This window comes from Mastomys coucha, unplaced genomic scaffold (genome assembly GCF_008632895.1).
Source record: "Mastomys coucha isolate ucsf_1 unplaced genomic scaffold, UCSF_Mcou_1 pScaffold13, whole genome shotgun sequence".
In the NCBI taxonomy this organism is placed as follows: domain Eukaryota; kingdom Metazoa; phylum Chordata; class Mammalia; order Rodentia; family Muridae; genus Mastomys; species Mastomys coucha.
In genome coordinates, this window is record NW_022196895.1 from 6022397 (window position 1) to 6039967 (window position 17571).

Consider the following 17571-nt stretch of genomic DNA (forward strand, 5'->3'; position numbering starts at 1 on the left):
GAAAGGGGCCTACTTAATGGTCAATGTTAGTTAAGAAAATCAACAATAACCTGGAAGATAGAGCCTGTCACAGAGTATTCTGATAAAGTTAACCTAGGTTGAGGTGGGAAGACCTGCCTTTCCACCTGATAAAAGGAGCCCATAAACTACGTTGTGCATTAGATGTGACTCTTATGGGCTAAGGGGAAGGAGGGGGGAGGTGCACAAAGCTGATGAAACATCTGGAGTGGATGGCATTCACTCAATCCATCACCCTTCTATTCTGAAAAGGCAGATCAACTGCCACTTAAGTCAGCAAATCAAATGGCTACCACTTCCGAAAGCTGCTTCCTTTGTCACAGTAAGGCACATTTTGGTTCTGGCCTCAAGATAGCTCTGTTACCCAGTTTCCTGGTTTCCATGAGATTCTAGTGGGATGAAGAAAACACCAAGTTGAGGAAACTTCAATGAAACCATGTTAATAAATGAAACAAATAGAACAAGCCCCCCTCTACTGCCAGCAAACCAGTACAAACAGAAGTATTTAAACAAGGCCTATAAAGAAAACTTCAGAAAACAAAAACAAAAAGCATTGTTTCTGTGTATGTAAAAGCATCATCACTTTTTTAAACTAGAGGAAAAACAGCCATTTTATTACATTATGATACTGTTCAGTCACTTAGAGTTACAGCTGAGATAAACATGGTTTTCTAGAGCATGATGAAATCTCCATACTAACTTCCTTAGAGTCTGGACACCTATTAGGCAAATGCTCTGAACCTGGGAAGAAATTGCATAATAAAGTGAGGACTATGCACTGTGGATTTCTTGTGGAGTGAGGAGTAGCAGGAGGAGGGGGAGTCTACAGAATGGTGTTCTTATGTCCTTACATATTCAGGCAACTAACCACAACAGGAACAATGTACTTGGCTATACCATATACGAGTAAGCAGAGATGTCTGCATAACTAATCATGTGTTTCTACTTGAAAACCTTAGTCCATTCTTTTCATAAATATACACCAGAAAGAGAAGAGTGAACCTGTCACTGGTCATAAGTGTCCCCCAAAGAATGCCTAAGATACTGAGGGAGGGATGACCCTTAAAAGGTGCAGAATTAGCAACCAGTCAAGCTTCTCAGCTTCAGAATATTCTCACAAACCCATCGGTACACTTCCTTGTAAAAATCCAATTATAACAGAGTTTGGAAGTCAGCTTTTAAGAAATGCCCTATATCCTATTCCAATTTCCTAGTGATGCCTGTTTACTTCAGTTGTCTTAAAGAACCCCACAGTGGTAAAGGATGGGCACTGACTGGGTCAACCAACATCCCTCCCTGCCCCAAAGACCAGGAACTAACTCCACAGTGGTCAGTGACAAATCCACAAAAACTATCCCCTAGGAAAACACCTAATGCTACTTTTCCTTCTAGGGGAAGAGGGTAGTATTACTTGCAAATTTCTGTTAAACAAAGAACACATATGGAACACCTCCTACTCACAGTATTGTTCTCAAAATAGCCAGAAGGAAAAAAGAAACTAAAAAAAATTAAGTAGTTAAATTAACAGGCATTAAAATTTTCAGAAAAAAATCGAATTCCCATTTCGAGATTTACGATTTTCTTAGAATTTTGTTTTAGGAGCAGCCTGACACCAATTTCTAATTCATGATTTTAGCATGTGTCCTGGATAGTTTTATGTTAACTTGAGTAAGGCTAAAGTCATGAGAACCTCAATTTAAAAATGCCTTCATAAGATCTGCTGTATGAAGCCTGTAGGCCATTTACTTAATTGATGATGGGGAGGGCCACAGCCCTTTATAGGTGGTGCCATCTCTGGGCTGGTAGCCCTAGGTTCTATAAAAAAAGCAGGTTTAGAATGCCACAGGAAGGAAACCAGTAAGTAGCACCCTCCATGGCCCCTGTATCACCTCCTGCCTTCTGATTCCTGCAATGTTTTGATTTTCTGTCCTGATTTCCTTTGATGTGAATAGTGATGTGGGAATGTAAGCCAAATAAACCCTTTCCTCCCCAAGTTGCTTTTGATCATGGACTTACATCACAGCCAAAGAAACCCTAACTAAAAAAGCATGGGGCTCATACAACTGCTCCTCTTATGAGGGAGTTTAAAGCTGGGGCCAGTGAAGTGTGAAGTGTCCCAAACCTACCAACCTAAGTTTGATCCCTGGAATCTACATGGTAGAAGGAGAGAACTAGTTCCTGAAGTTTTCCAGTTCTTTACATGGGCTCTGTGGCATAATCATGTATGTTACACACATAAAGAGATAGAGAATAAATGTAACAATGAAATTTGAAAGCCTGAGTTTGTATGAAAGTATAATAAATGTGCAGGCATCAATAATGATGAAATATGCTGGGCAGTGGTGGTGCATGCCTTTAATTCCAGCACTTGGGAGGCAGAGGCAAGCGGATTTCTGAGTTCGAGGCCAGCCTGATCTACAGAATGAGTTCCAGGAAAGCCAGGGCTACACAAAGAAACCCTGTTTCAAAAAATAAAACAAAACAAAGCAAAACTGGAAAAACAAAAACAAACAAAAAAAATGATGAAATACGATGTCTTGCAGCCTTTTTTCTCTTCCTCCCTCCCCGCCCCCTTTGTCTCCGTCCCTCTCCCAATAAACCTCTGCCATGTAGGGAAAAAAAAGATGTCTTGCAACTCAGCTATAAGCAATTTTTAGGCATATTAGAAAGAACTGAAAGCGAGCCCTCCCGGGATTGTGTTCCAGCATCCAATACTACAGGACACAGGGAAGAAGATGTCTAGCCAAGGCATGTGGACAGATGACTAAGAGCATCAAAGTCAAGGAACAAAATTATACTGGGCAGAAAGGGGACATCATCACCAAAGATGTTAAGGCGTCTAGAACCAAAGCACAAGGAAATGGGTGGGGGCTGAGAACTGAAGTCACAGCTACAGAACAGGAAGTTATCTCTGAGAATATAAGAGGGAAAGATTATCAACGGCTATCAGATCAAACACCTGGAAAAACACATACAATTCAGAACAAACAGTAGACTCAAATGCAAGCAACCTTGGCAAGATAGCTAACAAGAAGGTACTCCAAGCAGGATAATGACGAACTTCTCCCAGAATTTTCAGGAAGAAAAAAAAAAAAGCTTTCTCTCTAAATCACAGGCACAATATTAATAGGTGACAAAGCAGACCGAGTATAGTCTGATCCTACAGCTATTTTAAACCCAAGAACCTGAAGACTGTTTTCAACCAGTCCATGTCATTTATATCCCTTCTAGGATTTCTGACACTCAAATCTAGTCATGTGAGCAAGTGAGGTAATCATCTACGAGAACTTTACTATCAGACCAGATAAATATTTTTAATTAATATTTTAATTCTCTTCTAAAATTTTAACCTCCTATTTCATTCTGTATCTGCAAATCTCACCCCTCCACACACACATTCCAGTTCAGGACAATGTATCAGTAAGGAAAAAATGCAACCACCGAGAATTACTCAAACATAAAGAAATGAGAAGCATAACAATTGATAAAATAATACAAAGGCAGAACTGTTCAGAATTCAATCCAAGACTGTTATGCTCTAGGGAAAGGCACTAGGCTGCCAGATGGGCAAGATTTGCATTCAGAACTGTTTTGCTGAAGACCAAAGAAATGTGTATCATCATTCTACTATCAAAAGATTTAAAGTGTGACCTAAAACCACCACAGTGTTTAAACAGTCCATCTCATTTGCAAAGTTGAACCAATGATAAGGCAATTAGCCCAGCACCACAGAAGCCCCACTATAAATATTTTTGTTCCACCCAAGCATACAAGTGTGCCCACATTGGGCGCTTGTCAAGGTTGCACAGAGAGATAAGACAAGTAGTCTTATCTCTTTAGAACAAACCTAGTCTGGTCCTTTAATAACAACTTGATTTCCTTTTCTAATTCTCTTATCAAGATCAAGTGCCACACTATGGAGCCAAAGGTCAGTTTAATGTGGCCTATGCTGCTTGTGTCCCAATGCTTCAGGGCTGTTTACAGTCAAGGTGAAGTCCGTCCAACTTCTGGCAAACGTACCCTTGGAAGAGTTCATTGACAACAATGGCTCTGCCCTGGATGCCTCTGCTCCTGGGAAAATGGTTTTTCTCTCTGCTGCCAAGACTTGGAGGAGCTTGGACACTAAGAGCAAACAAACAACACTTTGGTTGCCTTTTCTCAGGATACTTTTGTCCTGAAATAGAATGGGGGGGGGGCAGTTACAGAGTGAAATAGAAGTTAACATTTTAGAAAGAGAATTAAAGTATTTATCTGGTCTGAAAGCATGTGAAAGTCTGTTAGGTGACTACCTCATTTCTTACATGACTAGATTTGATTGTTAGAAATCAAAGAGCAAAGGACTCACTTCCTCAATTCTCAGGCTAGTCTTACAACCCACAGAAAAAGCAAAACCTAACTCGGCAGGAGAAAAGGAGAAAATTCCCGTCTTCACGAAACACTGTATGCTGCAGTGTTTTTCTGACTATAAAATCGATTTACATGATTATGACTCAAAAGAAACATAATAGGCAATATGGAGTGCAAAAACATTACTCATGTGTGATTGTCATTATGAAAGGCAAGCTTGGATTCATATGTAAATACATTTTCTTGTTACAGGTTTCACTCAATCTCTTTCTAAGTATGTGGAAAGCCACAAGTAGAGGAGGAAAATACCCATGGTCAATGGAGAGGCTTCCTGTGGCACAGCCTTAAGCAGGCAGCAGACCAGATCCTTTCCTTTTCTTGAGGTAGGGGGTAAATGGGGCTAAGAAAGAGTTTCTCTGCATAGCCCCAGATGTTCTGGAACTCACTATGTAGACCAGGCTGGCCTGAAATTTAGATCTAGTTTCTTTACCTATGGCCATCTGAAATCTCAGGTATTTAAATTACGATTCATAGCAGTAGCAAGATTAGTCATGAAGTAAAAACAAAATCTTAGAGTTTGAGGTTGGGGGCTCACCACAACATGAGAAACTATATTAAAAAGTTGCAGCATTAGAAAGATTGAGAACCACTGATTTAGAAGAATGAAAGAAATGAGCACTTAGTTAGAACACTAAAAATTAAACCAAAGTTTACATTTACCTCTAAACAAGAGTACTTCCATCCTATAAGTGGGATTATGCTTGTTTTTTTTTTTAAAATACCAAGCATGTATTATCATTGCTCTGGCATAAATAGAAAAGTTGACCTGACAATGTGAGCAGGAGGAAGAAGTCTCCATGTCTCATTTCTGCACCGTATTAAATGATATAAAACTTTAAATACAGACCAACAAAATCTCAGTTGTAGAGAAAACTCCTTATACAACAGCTGCACCAGTGTTCTAGGCTTGAGGAGGAAGGCAGCAAATGTCAAGGAGGACATTTCCAACCTTGCAGCCAACAGCTGTATCTGCAATATATAGCCACACTACTACCCTTTATTCATGTAGAAACAAGAGAAAATTTAGTGCACTAGAAATAAGCCCAGGTTATCATATATTATTATTCAAACCATTAAAGAATAAAAAAGACTACTTCAAATAACTCCTTAGCTTGTAAAAGTGAAATAAACTACAAAGGAGATGAGTAGAAGGTACTCTAGTCCCCATATCACTGCCATTCTGGTCTTAGACATATATACACCAAGTACTACAACAGGCAAGACTAGCTACTGAGGAGCTCCTGGCCCACTTTTGCTTAAGTTAGCATCCCAGACATGAAGTCACTGCTTAGAGCTGCACTGAGTGAGGGGTGAAGTCCCCCTGCCTGCACCAGTAACAAGCTTTGCTTGTGCTAGCCTTAGAAGCTCCAGGTGAGATGGTACCTACCTTTAACGCACAGGGGGAGATCTTATTTATCCAACTACCTGCTGAGCACCACACAGGAGGGTGAACACTAGAGGAGCCAAACTGAGGGAGCCCTGGAAATGCCTACCTTCAACCACAGGGGAAGGTTTTATTTATCCAACTACCTGCTGAGCACCACACACAAGAGGATGAACACTAGAGGAGCCAAATGGAGGGAGCCCTGGAAAAGCTCCTAGCTCATGCTTTCAGCTTAGGTTGTAGTCTGTCTATACTATGGTTTCAAAGAGACCATATTAGTCAGTGGCCATTTTAAGAAAATGAAAAATTAATCATTCATTCTGATCTGAATAATATAGCGAGGTTTGCAACTTTTTGCTAAGTGCACACAAGCACATCTGCACACGCAGGCAGACACACACACACACACACACACACACACACACACACACACACCGTTCTAAGAATAAACCATGGAGCTCTAAGCTCCTACCAAACAGAACACTTGCACAGAACACATCTAATCAAATTCTGTTTCTCTCCTGTACCATTTAAACTTCACTTTTGTATAAAAAAGGGGTAGAGCAGGAAAAGACAATTTTGCAATTTACATAAATATGTTTATATACGACAATTCAATTCATACTAGCCAAGTCTTTATCAATAATCCTTTTCATACTAAAAAAAAGACATGTTTGTCCTATATAATACTCTTCAGAACACGCTTACTTGCATTGTGTGAAAATATATAGTGTAAATGTAGAGTATATTGGTAAATTTTTAAAAAGCAAAGAAATTTAGGGATTATGACTTCAAAACTAATTGCATGTATGAAGGATGTTTTTGTGTGGTTATGTGCATATGAGTGCAGGTCAGAAACTGCAGACATTCCCTCAGAGGTGGAGTTGCAGGTGGGTTGTAAGCTGCCTGAAGTAGGTGCTGAACTGAATTTGGGTCTTCTGCAAAGAGCAGCAGGTACTCTTAACTGCTGAACCATCTCTACAGCACCCAGATAACACATTCTTATAAACTAATAAACAGTTTGTTTTTAAAAGCAAAAGGTTGTAGAACTAAAGCTCCCCAGCACCATCTTTCTGAAACAGTTTTTGGAGGAAGCCAGTCTCTCAGGTCACAGGCAGTAAGTACCTAGGAAAAAGAGACTCTGACTCCCTACCACAGCTGTATCACAGGAATCCTGCTTCTCTACAGCATGTCATATGCCATGTTCAGGAGAAACAAGAGGATTCCAGGTTCAAAACTACTCTAGGACATACTAACTCCCTATCTTGAGCAATAAAAAAATTAAATCAGCAACAACATACAAATAACAAAACAGGAAGCAGCTCTATAGTTACCTGGTTCTGTACTGTCAGGTCTTCATAGTAGGAATGACCTTTATCGTTGTTATCTCCGTTCAGGTTACAGAGCCTTAGCTGTCCTGTTAGTACAACTCATCCCACAGAAGACTCCCCATGCATCCTGTAACATCATCTCCCTAGCCCAAAACCATTTCTTAGAGCTTCTACAGGTTAGGAGCTGGGTGATGCTCCTTGCCAAGCCTAATGCTTCTCCTAAAATTTCACACAACACTCACATCTGACTCCTCAGTCCTCAGGCTACACCTGTCCTGTCCCACACAAACTGTTTCACACTTCTCACTTCCCTCTTCACATAGACTGTGTCAGTTGAGTGGTACTAAAATCACAATTCTCTAAGATCTACAATTTTTTTAAGGTTTCATTTCAGGCCAGTTTACATTTTATCTTGGGCTATTTTAGTCCCCCAAATAGCCGTTTCTTGCCTACCTCTAACCAAATATCCTGTGATTAACAGATAAAACCTTTTCAAAGTATTAAATAAAAAACTCTTAGTTTTAGCTAAGCAGTAGTGGTGCACTCCTTTAACCCCAGCACTGGGGAGGCAGACGGAGGTGGATCTCTGTAAGATAGAGGCCAGACTGGTCTACAGAGCACTTCCAGGAAAGCCCGGGTTACACAGGGAAACCTTACAACAACAAGTGAAAAACAAAAACAAAACCTCCTAGTTTCCACCAAGGTAAAACTAAGAACACCAACAGATAGCATGAGCTCTATAGTTCCCCACTTATTTTTAATCAGCCTACTTAATGTTTCTGGAAATGTATTTGAAAAGTGTCAATATGTGACTATTTCTTCTGTTACTATAAAAACTTCATCAGAAAATTACCATGTTGGGATACATAACTGAAGGTGACCTTAATTTGTGTTCCCTGGTCATGGTAATTCCTATTTGGTCAAGATAAGCTATTCCCTTTAAGGGAATGCTTGTTGCATCAACACTATTCAATAATAATTCCCAATGCATTAACAGTTACATACCAGACATGTTCTAAGAACTTCACATACAAACATTTGCAGGGATAATCTCTTTGTGCACTGTGTAAAGATTGTCTTTGTATTTTTCAAATGGTACCAGCATTTCTATACCAGCAGAGAGATGAGTGCAGGCTAGACTTTGGTATTGGTAGTTTTATGAAGCATCACCTGTTTCAGAGTTCCATAAGCATTCTTCTCTATCACCTTCTATTTGATCAATAAAGAGCGGATCAACCAATTAGTTGGGCAAAAGAAAATAGGGTAAGACTTCCAATTCAAGTGGTTGTGGTAGTGGGAGTCCCATGAAGACCAGAGATGGAAGAGGGAGAAGAAGAGGGAAGAGGAGGACCATGAGGAAGGCAGAGGGTCCAGGAGGAGTAGGTTCCCAAGGGATTTGGCATGAAATTCAGATGAGAGAGATGCTATGAGGAGCACATGTGGACAGAGCGAGCCAGGGTGACACTCAAAGTGCAAGTAACACAGAGCCTGTGCCTGAAGGTAAATAGATTAGAGGGTTAGAATAGCTCAGAACCTGCCCAGCTTAGGTTTATAACTTGTTAAAAAACAAAACAACAACAAAAAAAAAAACAGGTCTCTGTGTCTATTATTTGGGAACTAAAATGGGAGTACAAATCTCCCAAAGAAATTTACACACATAATCTCCATTTGGGTTGAGAATGCAGACCAGAATGCAGGCTATATTTGGTTGGCATGTTTAAGGGCCAAGTTAGATACCTAGATTTTCAAAACACATATTTATTATGCAGATAAGTTAATAAATGATAAATAAGTATGTAGGGCTTCATTTTGTCAATAAGGAAAAGATTCAAAGTTATAGAGTTTACCCAAAGTCATACAAATAGTAAGACTGAGCACGAATTCTCACTCTAGCTCCACAACTTATGTTATACCCACAAGTTCTACAATGACTGCTCAGGTGGCCAAGAACATGAGACCAGATAGGCCACTACTACTCTGCTAAAAGAACACAGGAATAAAATTACTCCAAATGGCATTCTGCTAGACTCCATAGATTAATGTCTTGCTCAGTCATTATCAGAGAAGCTCCCTCTTGCTATAGAGAGGAACTAACACAGAGACCCACAACTGGGCATTGTGCAGAGAGAGAGTCAGTCCTAAATGGAATGTCTTCATCAATTCCCTCCCCTCAGGGCTCAGGAAGTCATACAGAAGCAGAGGCAGAAAGATTTTAAGAGCCAGAAAAGAAAAGATGACACCAAGTAACTTTGCCTTTCAGACACAACAGGATAGACACACATATGAACCTAGAGACTGTGACAGCATTCTCAGGGCCAGATGGGGTGCCAGTGCAGAGACTGAGAACTAGACATAATCTCCTACCCCTAGCCAACCAAGAAGCTATTTCCAACTGACAACTGCTTCCAAAGGAAAAAATTAATTCTCTCCAATGGAGTCTCACTGATTATATAACCACATTTAAGAGTAGACCCCCATGACTAGCAGTAGGTAGCCAACACAAAAATGGTATTTGCCTCATACTGCTTACTGGTTTTTTTTTTTTTGCTTGTAAAGTATATTACAGTTTCTAGTTTTATGCTTTTATGAGTTCCTTGTGCTTTTTTTTTAAAACTTGCCTTTTCATTTCCTAAAAAGAGAAAAAAGGCATGAAGCTGGATGAGTGAGAAGGATATGGAAGGAGACTGGGGGTAGGGAATATGATCAGAATATACTATATGAACTTGCAGTTAAAAAAAAACAAAACAAATCAAACTTTTAAAAAAAATCATTCTAGAAAAATCCTGATTGCTCCTTAATTGTCCCTATAATTTTTCCAAGATTCCTACCTACCCTTGGGTACTATACTTCCTTAAGTTCCCCTCTCTTCTTCTTTCCTCATTACCTGTCTTTTTAGAACTGCTCAACAGTCTGGTACTATCCCATGGATTTCCCTGAGTACATAAGCAAAATATGTCCATGAAATGAACATCACTGCCCTCATTATTCCCCAGCATTCCATCAGAAAGCATCCCTTGAACCTTTCTATGAGTCAGATGAAGCAATGCTATGATGTCAGTACACATCAGATGTATATACAGTGGTTAACAAGGGTTACAGCCATGACGCACACTGCTTTTTCTTGTAACATAAGCTTTCTCCCTCCCCCCATCCCTTTCTCTCTGTCTCTATTTCTCTCACAAACACACACACACAGAGAGAGAGAGAGAGAGAAAGACAGACAGACAGGCAGACATGCACAAACACATAGATGCACCAAAACTTACACCAGGATGGCCAGCAACCGTTCTGCATGGAGGGCTAGGGACATAACCCTCATCCCAACTATTCAATCTGTGCTTCAGAACAAAAGCATGATTTTTTTTTGTAACAGATGGATTAAATATAGCATAAATACACAAGTATGGATTTGTTGAAATAAAACTTTAGTTTTAAAAGCAGACACCAACAGTATTATTTTCCATGCTCTACACTAAGACTCTAGGGTTTGCCCACATTAGGTCTATGGAGAAAGGGCTTCCACTTTCCCCACTGTGCTTGCTAATTTCCTTTCTGCTAATCCAGCTGCTTTTCAACACCATTGCTTTAAACCTAGGGAGCCTGAAGCCTCTGGTTTCTCGGTGTTTCTAGCCCAGTCAGCTCAGTTCACATGCAACTTTTGCATCTGAGCTTGTTGCCACCTTCCACAGGAAGAGTTTGCCCTAGTGAACCCAGGCCAAGCCAAGCAATCAACAACGGCCCAGGTAGTGCTGTCCCTCAGACCTTTATACTCCTTGAGTTATACCTTAGTACTCCATAGGCTTTCTCCAAACTTCTAAACTGTTATTTAACAGTAGGTCCAACTCTTTAGCACTTCTTCACCTTACTTGACCGACTAACGGAAATGTTACTTTATTGCACCATTCTTCTTCAGGAAAATCATCTCAAATCAAAAGGTGTTCTTTCTAGAAAAACACATTTTATTCTGGGGGTGGGGGTGGGGTGGAAAGGAAACCGTTTACAAAAGTAATACACCCTGGCCTTCTCACTACACTAAGGCCAAATTCAAGCAGCACTAAAATTAAGAAAACAATAAGTGCACTCAGTGCAGACAGATACAGAAGAAACACTGTGTTGCTCTGTGAGGGCACAAACATCCAACATCTGGGAAAGCTCTGTCAGACTTGTCACTCACTGTCCCTTCCAAATTGAAAGTATTTTCAAAGTAGGCTGCTTCTGCTTGGCTAACAACAGTGTAAAAGCCAACTTGTTCCTGGCTAACAATGGCTTCATTCTACAACATGGTAAAAACAAGACTGTATTCACAGCATGCACCCCAGTCACCTGTCAACACCCCAAACACTCCCTAGAATCATTCTAGCTCCTTAAAGGACTCTGTGTGATCAGAAACGCTCATATACAGAATGATCTCTCCATTTGCAAACACAGTACTCTCTGCTGAAGAAAAAAAAAACATGCACTGTAAAAGCCTCGGTACCTTTGAAGCACAACAGGAAATAAAAGAACCTATCATGTAGGAATATGGTACTACATAGGAACACTGTTAAGATAGAGTGGTGGAAAAGAGATGTAGCACCACCACATAAACTCTACACATGTGTCTCTCAGCTGATATGATCTATGAGATGAGAAGGTACTCACGGAATAACTAAAAAAACATTAGTCACAAAGGATAGAAACCAGGAGTGAGACATCTAGGGTCTACAGCCTCTACTATACGTCTGCATCTCTACTCCATCTCCATTATTTTTGCTGGTGTGTGTGAAGTCTCGTTTCTTCCTACTGAAAATAGCTGTCCCTCAACTGTTCTAACATCTCTGTATTTAAAAGGTTCCGTATGGATAGTATGACCAGTGTAGAAATCTGAAAGCTTGTTCTAAAATCCTAGGAAGTCACTGATATGTAAAGTGAGGAGAAACATGGAGCAGGAGATCAATCTAGACCATTAGTTTTGTGAATGACATTTAACAGGAAAACAAGCAGACAGGCCCACCCCTTCCTGTCCTCACGATTACGTCTAACAATCATAGAGCTGAATCAGACCAGGTGAACCTTTGCAGAAAGCCTGAGGTTGGGTCTGGAGGTAAGGACAAAGACAATGATAGATGCCATTCCTAAGGGAAAAAAAGCAATGTCTATAGTAAATTCATGTTTAGTAGTGTACAGGAAAGGGGTTATTGAGACCAGCCCAAGCTGATTTCAGAATGAACTCACCCTTCCACAGCAGCTACATTAACTATCAGCTCTTCTAATGGTTGTTAAGAAATACCATGGGAGACAGGAAGTAACTGTATTTGGGTTTTTCAAAACTGATTTAAGAGAATGCAATGCATTTTCATTCTTTTTATTCAATGAATAGCATGCTATTAATTCAAGAGCCTCTGATTGGCAAATACTGAATAATCCTAAAATTCTAAATACTCAAGAATATAACAGGTAAATATATAAATCAAATGTCTGTGGAAAGAAGGGAGAGAGGGAGGGAGGGAGGGAGGGAGGGAAGGATGGAGAGAGGGAAGAAGAAAAGAAAGAAGGAAGCAGGCACTTTGTTCTTCTGAGAACTCTATCTTACTAACATTTTAAACTTTCCTTTGCATAAGTTTTTTAATTGGATAGTTTACTTATTTACATTTCAAATATTATCCCCTTTCCCCTCTCCAAACCCCCTAACCCATTCCCCCCTTACCCTGCTTCTATGAGGGTGCTCCATCTCCCACCTACCCACTTCCACCTCACTGTCCTAGCATTCCTCTACAGTGGGGCATCGAGCCTTCACAGAACCAAGAGCCTCTTCTCCCACTGATGCCAGATAAGGCCTCTTCAGCTCCTTCACTCCTTCCCCTACCTCCTCCTACACTGGGGTCCCTGTGCTCAGTCTCATGGTTGACTGCAAGCAACTTAATATGTATTGATCAGGATCTGGCAGAGACACTCAAGAGACAGCTGTATCAGCCTCCTGTCAGTAAACACTTTTTGGCATCAACAATAGTGTCTGGGTTTGGTGTCTGCATGTGGGATGGTTCCTCACTTGGAGCAGTTTCTGGACCGCCTTTCCTTAGTGTCTGCTCCATTATTTGTCTGTGTATTTCCTTTAGACAGGAGCAATTCTGGGTTAAAATTTTGGAAATGTGTAGGTGACCCCATCCCTCAACTGAGGGGGGTGGAGATATTCCTAATCTCTAGAAATGGTCTTGACAGGTTCTCCCTCCCTGTTGTGGGGTATTTCAGCTAATGTCATCCCTGTGGGGTCCTGGGAGCCTCTTGCTTTCCTGGCATCTGGGACTTTCTGGTTGCTGTCCCCAGTTCCCCATCCCCCATTGCTACACACCTCTGTTCAATTGCCTGACCCTCTGTACATCTCCCCCATCTCCTTCCATATCTGATTCTTCCCTTCTTATCCCCTCCCCCTCTACTTTTACTCCCAAGTCCCTCCCACCCTCTACTTCCCTTGATTATTTTGTTCCCACTTCCAAGTAAGACTAAAGCATCCACTCTTTGGTCTTCCTTCCTCTTCAGCTTCATGTGGTCCATGGCTTGTAATGGTGGGTATTCCACACTCTTGCGTAAATATCCACTTATCAGTGAGTACATACCATGTGTTTTCTTTTGTGACTAAGTTACCTTACTCAGGATGATATTTTCTAGATTCATCCATTTGCCTAAGAATTTCATGAAGTCATTGTTTTTAATAGCTGAGTAGTATTCCATTATGTAGATGTACCACATTTTCTGTATCCATTCTTCTGTTGAGGGACACCTGGGTTGTTTCCAGTTTCTGGCTATTATAAATATGGCTGCTATGAACAGAGTGGAGCATGTGTCCTTACTACATGTTGGAGCATCTTCTGGGTACATTCCCAGGAGTAGTATAGCTGGGTCCTTTTTTTTTTTTTTCCTGTTTTTTTGAGACAAGATTTCTCTGTGTAGCCCTGGCTGTCCTGGAACTCACTCTGTAGATCAGGCTGGCCTCAAACTCAGAAATCCGCCTGCCTCTGCCTCCCAAGTGCTGGAATTAAAGGCATGAGTCACCACTGACTGGGTCCTCAAGTAGTACTATGTCTAACTTTCTGAGGAACTACCATACTGATTTCCAAAGTGGTTGTACCAGCTTGCAATCCTACCAACAATGGAGGAGTGTTCCTCTTCCTCCACATCCTCACCAGCATCTGCTGTCACCTGAGTTTTTTATCTTAGCCATTCTGACTGGTGTAAGGTGGCATCTCAGGGTCATTTTGATTTGCATTTCCTTGATGACTAAGTACGTTGAACATTTCTTTAGGTACTTCTCAGCCATTTCAGTTTCCTTAGTTGAGAGTTTAGCTCTGTTCCCCATTGCATAAATTTTAACAGCAAGATATATGTGGCTCTATTTGGAGTTCCTTATAAGTTAATAAAAACCTAATGAAGAAAAAACAAAAAACAAAAATCAAAACTCAAAGTACTTTTGTAACTGTTACAAATGAAAGTGGAGACAAGGAAAAGCATGCAAGTTCAGCAGCCAGGATAGTAGGAAGCCAAGTGTGAACACACACCTGGAGGGTTCTAAAGAAAACATTTAACAGGAATGTATGATAGCTACAAGAAGGCATCAAGTGAAAAAATAAGAAAGTCCATATAGGAAAATATCAGCTACCTATATGACAAGCAATATGCTAAAAGGAGATAACAAAAAGGGATAAAATTATCTTAGGAATAAGGTTCAAAGTGGATACTTGTTTTTTTCTTTGTGATTATATGCCATTTTTAAAATTTGTTTGGTGAACACCTAATCACTGCTATAAAGAGAATACAATTTTACGAGCAATGTTTTTAGGACAGCTGACAGGCAAATGAAAGTCAGAACAAATGGCTCAAAGAGATCAACCAAGACATCAATTAGAAAGTACTGAGTTATCAAGAAACTGGTTTTCTAGGAAAGACTGCACAGAAAAACAAGGTATTTACCATGCATGCCTGTAATTCCAGCACTAAGAAAGAAAGCTAAGGCAGGAGAATCCCAAGTTCAATACCGTTCTTGCTTGGATTTTGAGAACTGGGCACAAGCTAGAGTTAACTGGGAAGAGGAGTCAATTGAGAAAATGTCTCCATTCAGCTTGCCTGTAGGCAAGACTCTAGGGCATTTTCTTGCTTAATGACTGATGTGGGAGGGCCCAGCTCAATACCGATGGTGACATCATCCCATGGCAAGATAGTCCAGAGGAGTATAAGAATGCAAACTGAACAAGCCATGAGGAGCAAGTCAATAAGCAGCACTGCTTCATGGCTCCTGCTTTATTTTAGTTCCTGCCTTTGAGTGAGCCTAGAACCTTTTCCTCCACCAAGTTGCTTTTGGTGATGAGGTTTTATCACAGAGACAGAAAGTGAACAGGTATTAATACACCTGCCACAATTAAGACTCACGGGACTGTAAATACTGAGTAGTAATGTATGCATGGGATGCACACAGCAGTCCCTTTCAAACGTTTAACAATATTTTACTGTATTTCAGATAAATTAAAGACAGATAAAAACACACTGACAAAAACATCAAGTAACCAGTACACACACACACACACACACACACACACACACACACACACACACTTGAAATCTATTATTCCACCAAGGATGAAAAATTGTGTGAGTCCAATAATTCAAGACCACACACTGCAAACTATCATTTCAAAAGAAAGCAAATGGATAAATGGATAGATTAGCCTCCAGCACCTCTGTCTATTAGCACTCAGAGGAATCTGCAGAGGCCAGGTAACATCTCAACTGTGATCTTCCTGAAACACTGCTTCTCTGGGCTGTGAAATTAGATAAAAATATAAGTTCTTTTAAGATAATATTTATTTCTATTTTAAAATTATACCTGTTAGAACTGCTAAAGCAGATACTGAAATAAGAAAAAATGATTTGGAGCTTATGTCCTTTCTTACCTTTATAGTTAAAATACTGGCTTTTTCACATTTTCATATTGGATTTTCTTCCTAATGAATTAGTTGTCAAAAAACATTTCAATCTTTAAATATCAACAGTTACATTTATGAAAACCAAATGAGAATTTGTTTCTGTTTCACATTAAGGACAATTTCAACTGGTGATACTTAAGTATCACTGGAGTAAGGCAGGATAGGAAGGGAAAGTTACAAGGATATGGGAAAGAGAAAAGAGTTCTTTTCCTTCCTCTGGTTGAAGACTCTTGCCAGATGAAAGTTAAAAATTCTAACACAGGGGCCAGAGAGATGGCTCACTGGTCAAGATCACTACTTTTGTAGAGGACCCAAGTTTGACACCCAGCACCCAAATGGTAGGTCACAATCATCTTAACTCCATCCCCACAGGAATTTGAAACCTCTTTTTACTTCCATGAAAACCAGGCACTCATGTGGCACACATATATGCATGCACGCAAAGCATTCATACACATAAAATTAATTAAAAATAAAATAAAATAAAAAGAATTCCAAACCAAATAGTACTTGCCTAAGTAAGGCATTTTTCTTTCACCAATTATAAATCTGCAGTTTCTAATATCTAACCAGAAACAATTAAGGACATGTCCTAAATGCCTCCCTAAAACACAGTGGTTCCTGATTTCATCAGAGTACACCTGTACTGAAGCTACCTATGGCCTCCACAAACAAAAAGGGAAACAGACAGAGGGACAGTCTTTCAGAAATCTTCTGAACAACAAAATTCAAGAAGTTCTCAAATGCCACCTACAGTCATCACTAGATCTCTTAAGAATGAATCTCCTTAGGCCCTTGGTCATGTGAACGTTCTTTGCCCAAGTGTAGGGGAATGCCAAGGCCAAGAAGAGGGAGAGGGTGGGTTGGTGAGCAGGGGGTGCAGGGGTGTTTCTAGAGGGGAAACCAGGAAACAAGATATCATTCGAAATATTAAGAAAATATCTAATTAAGAGAAAAAATGGCCAGTCTGTCTGGGTTGGGGTCCAGAGCAGAACTTGGGCGCAAGCTCTGCAGCCAGTCCCACAACACCCAGAGGAAGCTCCACTCCCAGGAATTCTGACACACCTAGGATCAGAGGTGAGGAGGAAGCAACATCTGTCCCAACACTGGGAGTAACTGGGACCAGCGGGACCAGGCACCCAGGAACTCTGCCAGTACAGTGACTCCTGTTCCTTCTGGTCTGTCTGGGTTAGTGTTCTGAGCAGACCTTGGGTGCAAGCTCTGCAGCCACAACACACAGAGAAAGCCCCACTCCCAGGTGATCTAACAAGCCCAGGATCCCAGAATCACAGGATCACAGAGACTGCTTGACTCTGAGGAGTTCTCACACAACCAGGATCACAGAAAGGACAGGCTCCAGACAGATTTAGCAAGGGCAGGTAGCACTAGAGTTAACCAGATAGCGGGGGGCAAGCTTAAGAAAATAAACAACACAAACCAAAGTCACTTGCCATCATCAGAACCCAATTCTCCCACC

General features: G+C 40.6%; 1 protein-coding gene across 5 annotated transcripts in view; it reads right to left on the bottom strand.

Moving 5' to 3' along the window:
* Ccny (cyclin Y) overlaps nucleotides 1-17571 on the bottom strand; it is a 134333-nt gene that overhangs the window by 68875 nt on the left and 47887 nt on the right. For 2 of the 5 annotated variants that reach the window (XM_031364941.1, XM_031364940.1), the window contains exon 2: nucleotides 4039-4140. The exons of the other annotated variants lie outside the window; for them this stretch is intronic. In XM_031364941.1, the coding sequence (XP_031220801.1) occupies nucleotides 4039-4140 (102 nt within the window). The remainder of the gene's footprint in view (nucleotides 1-4038; nucleotides 4141-17571) is intronic. 5 annotated transcript variants of the gene reach the window in all.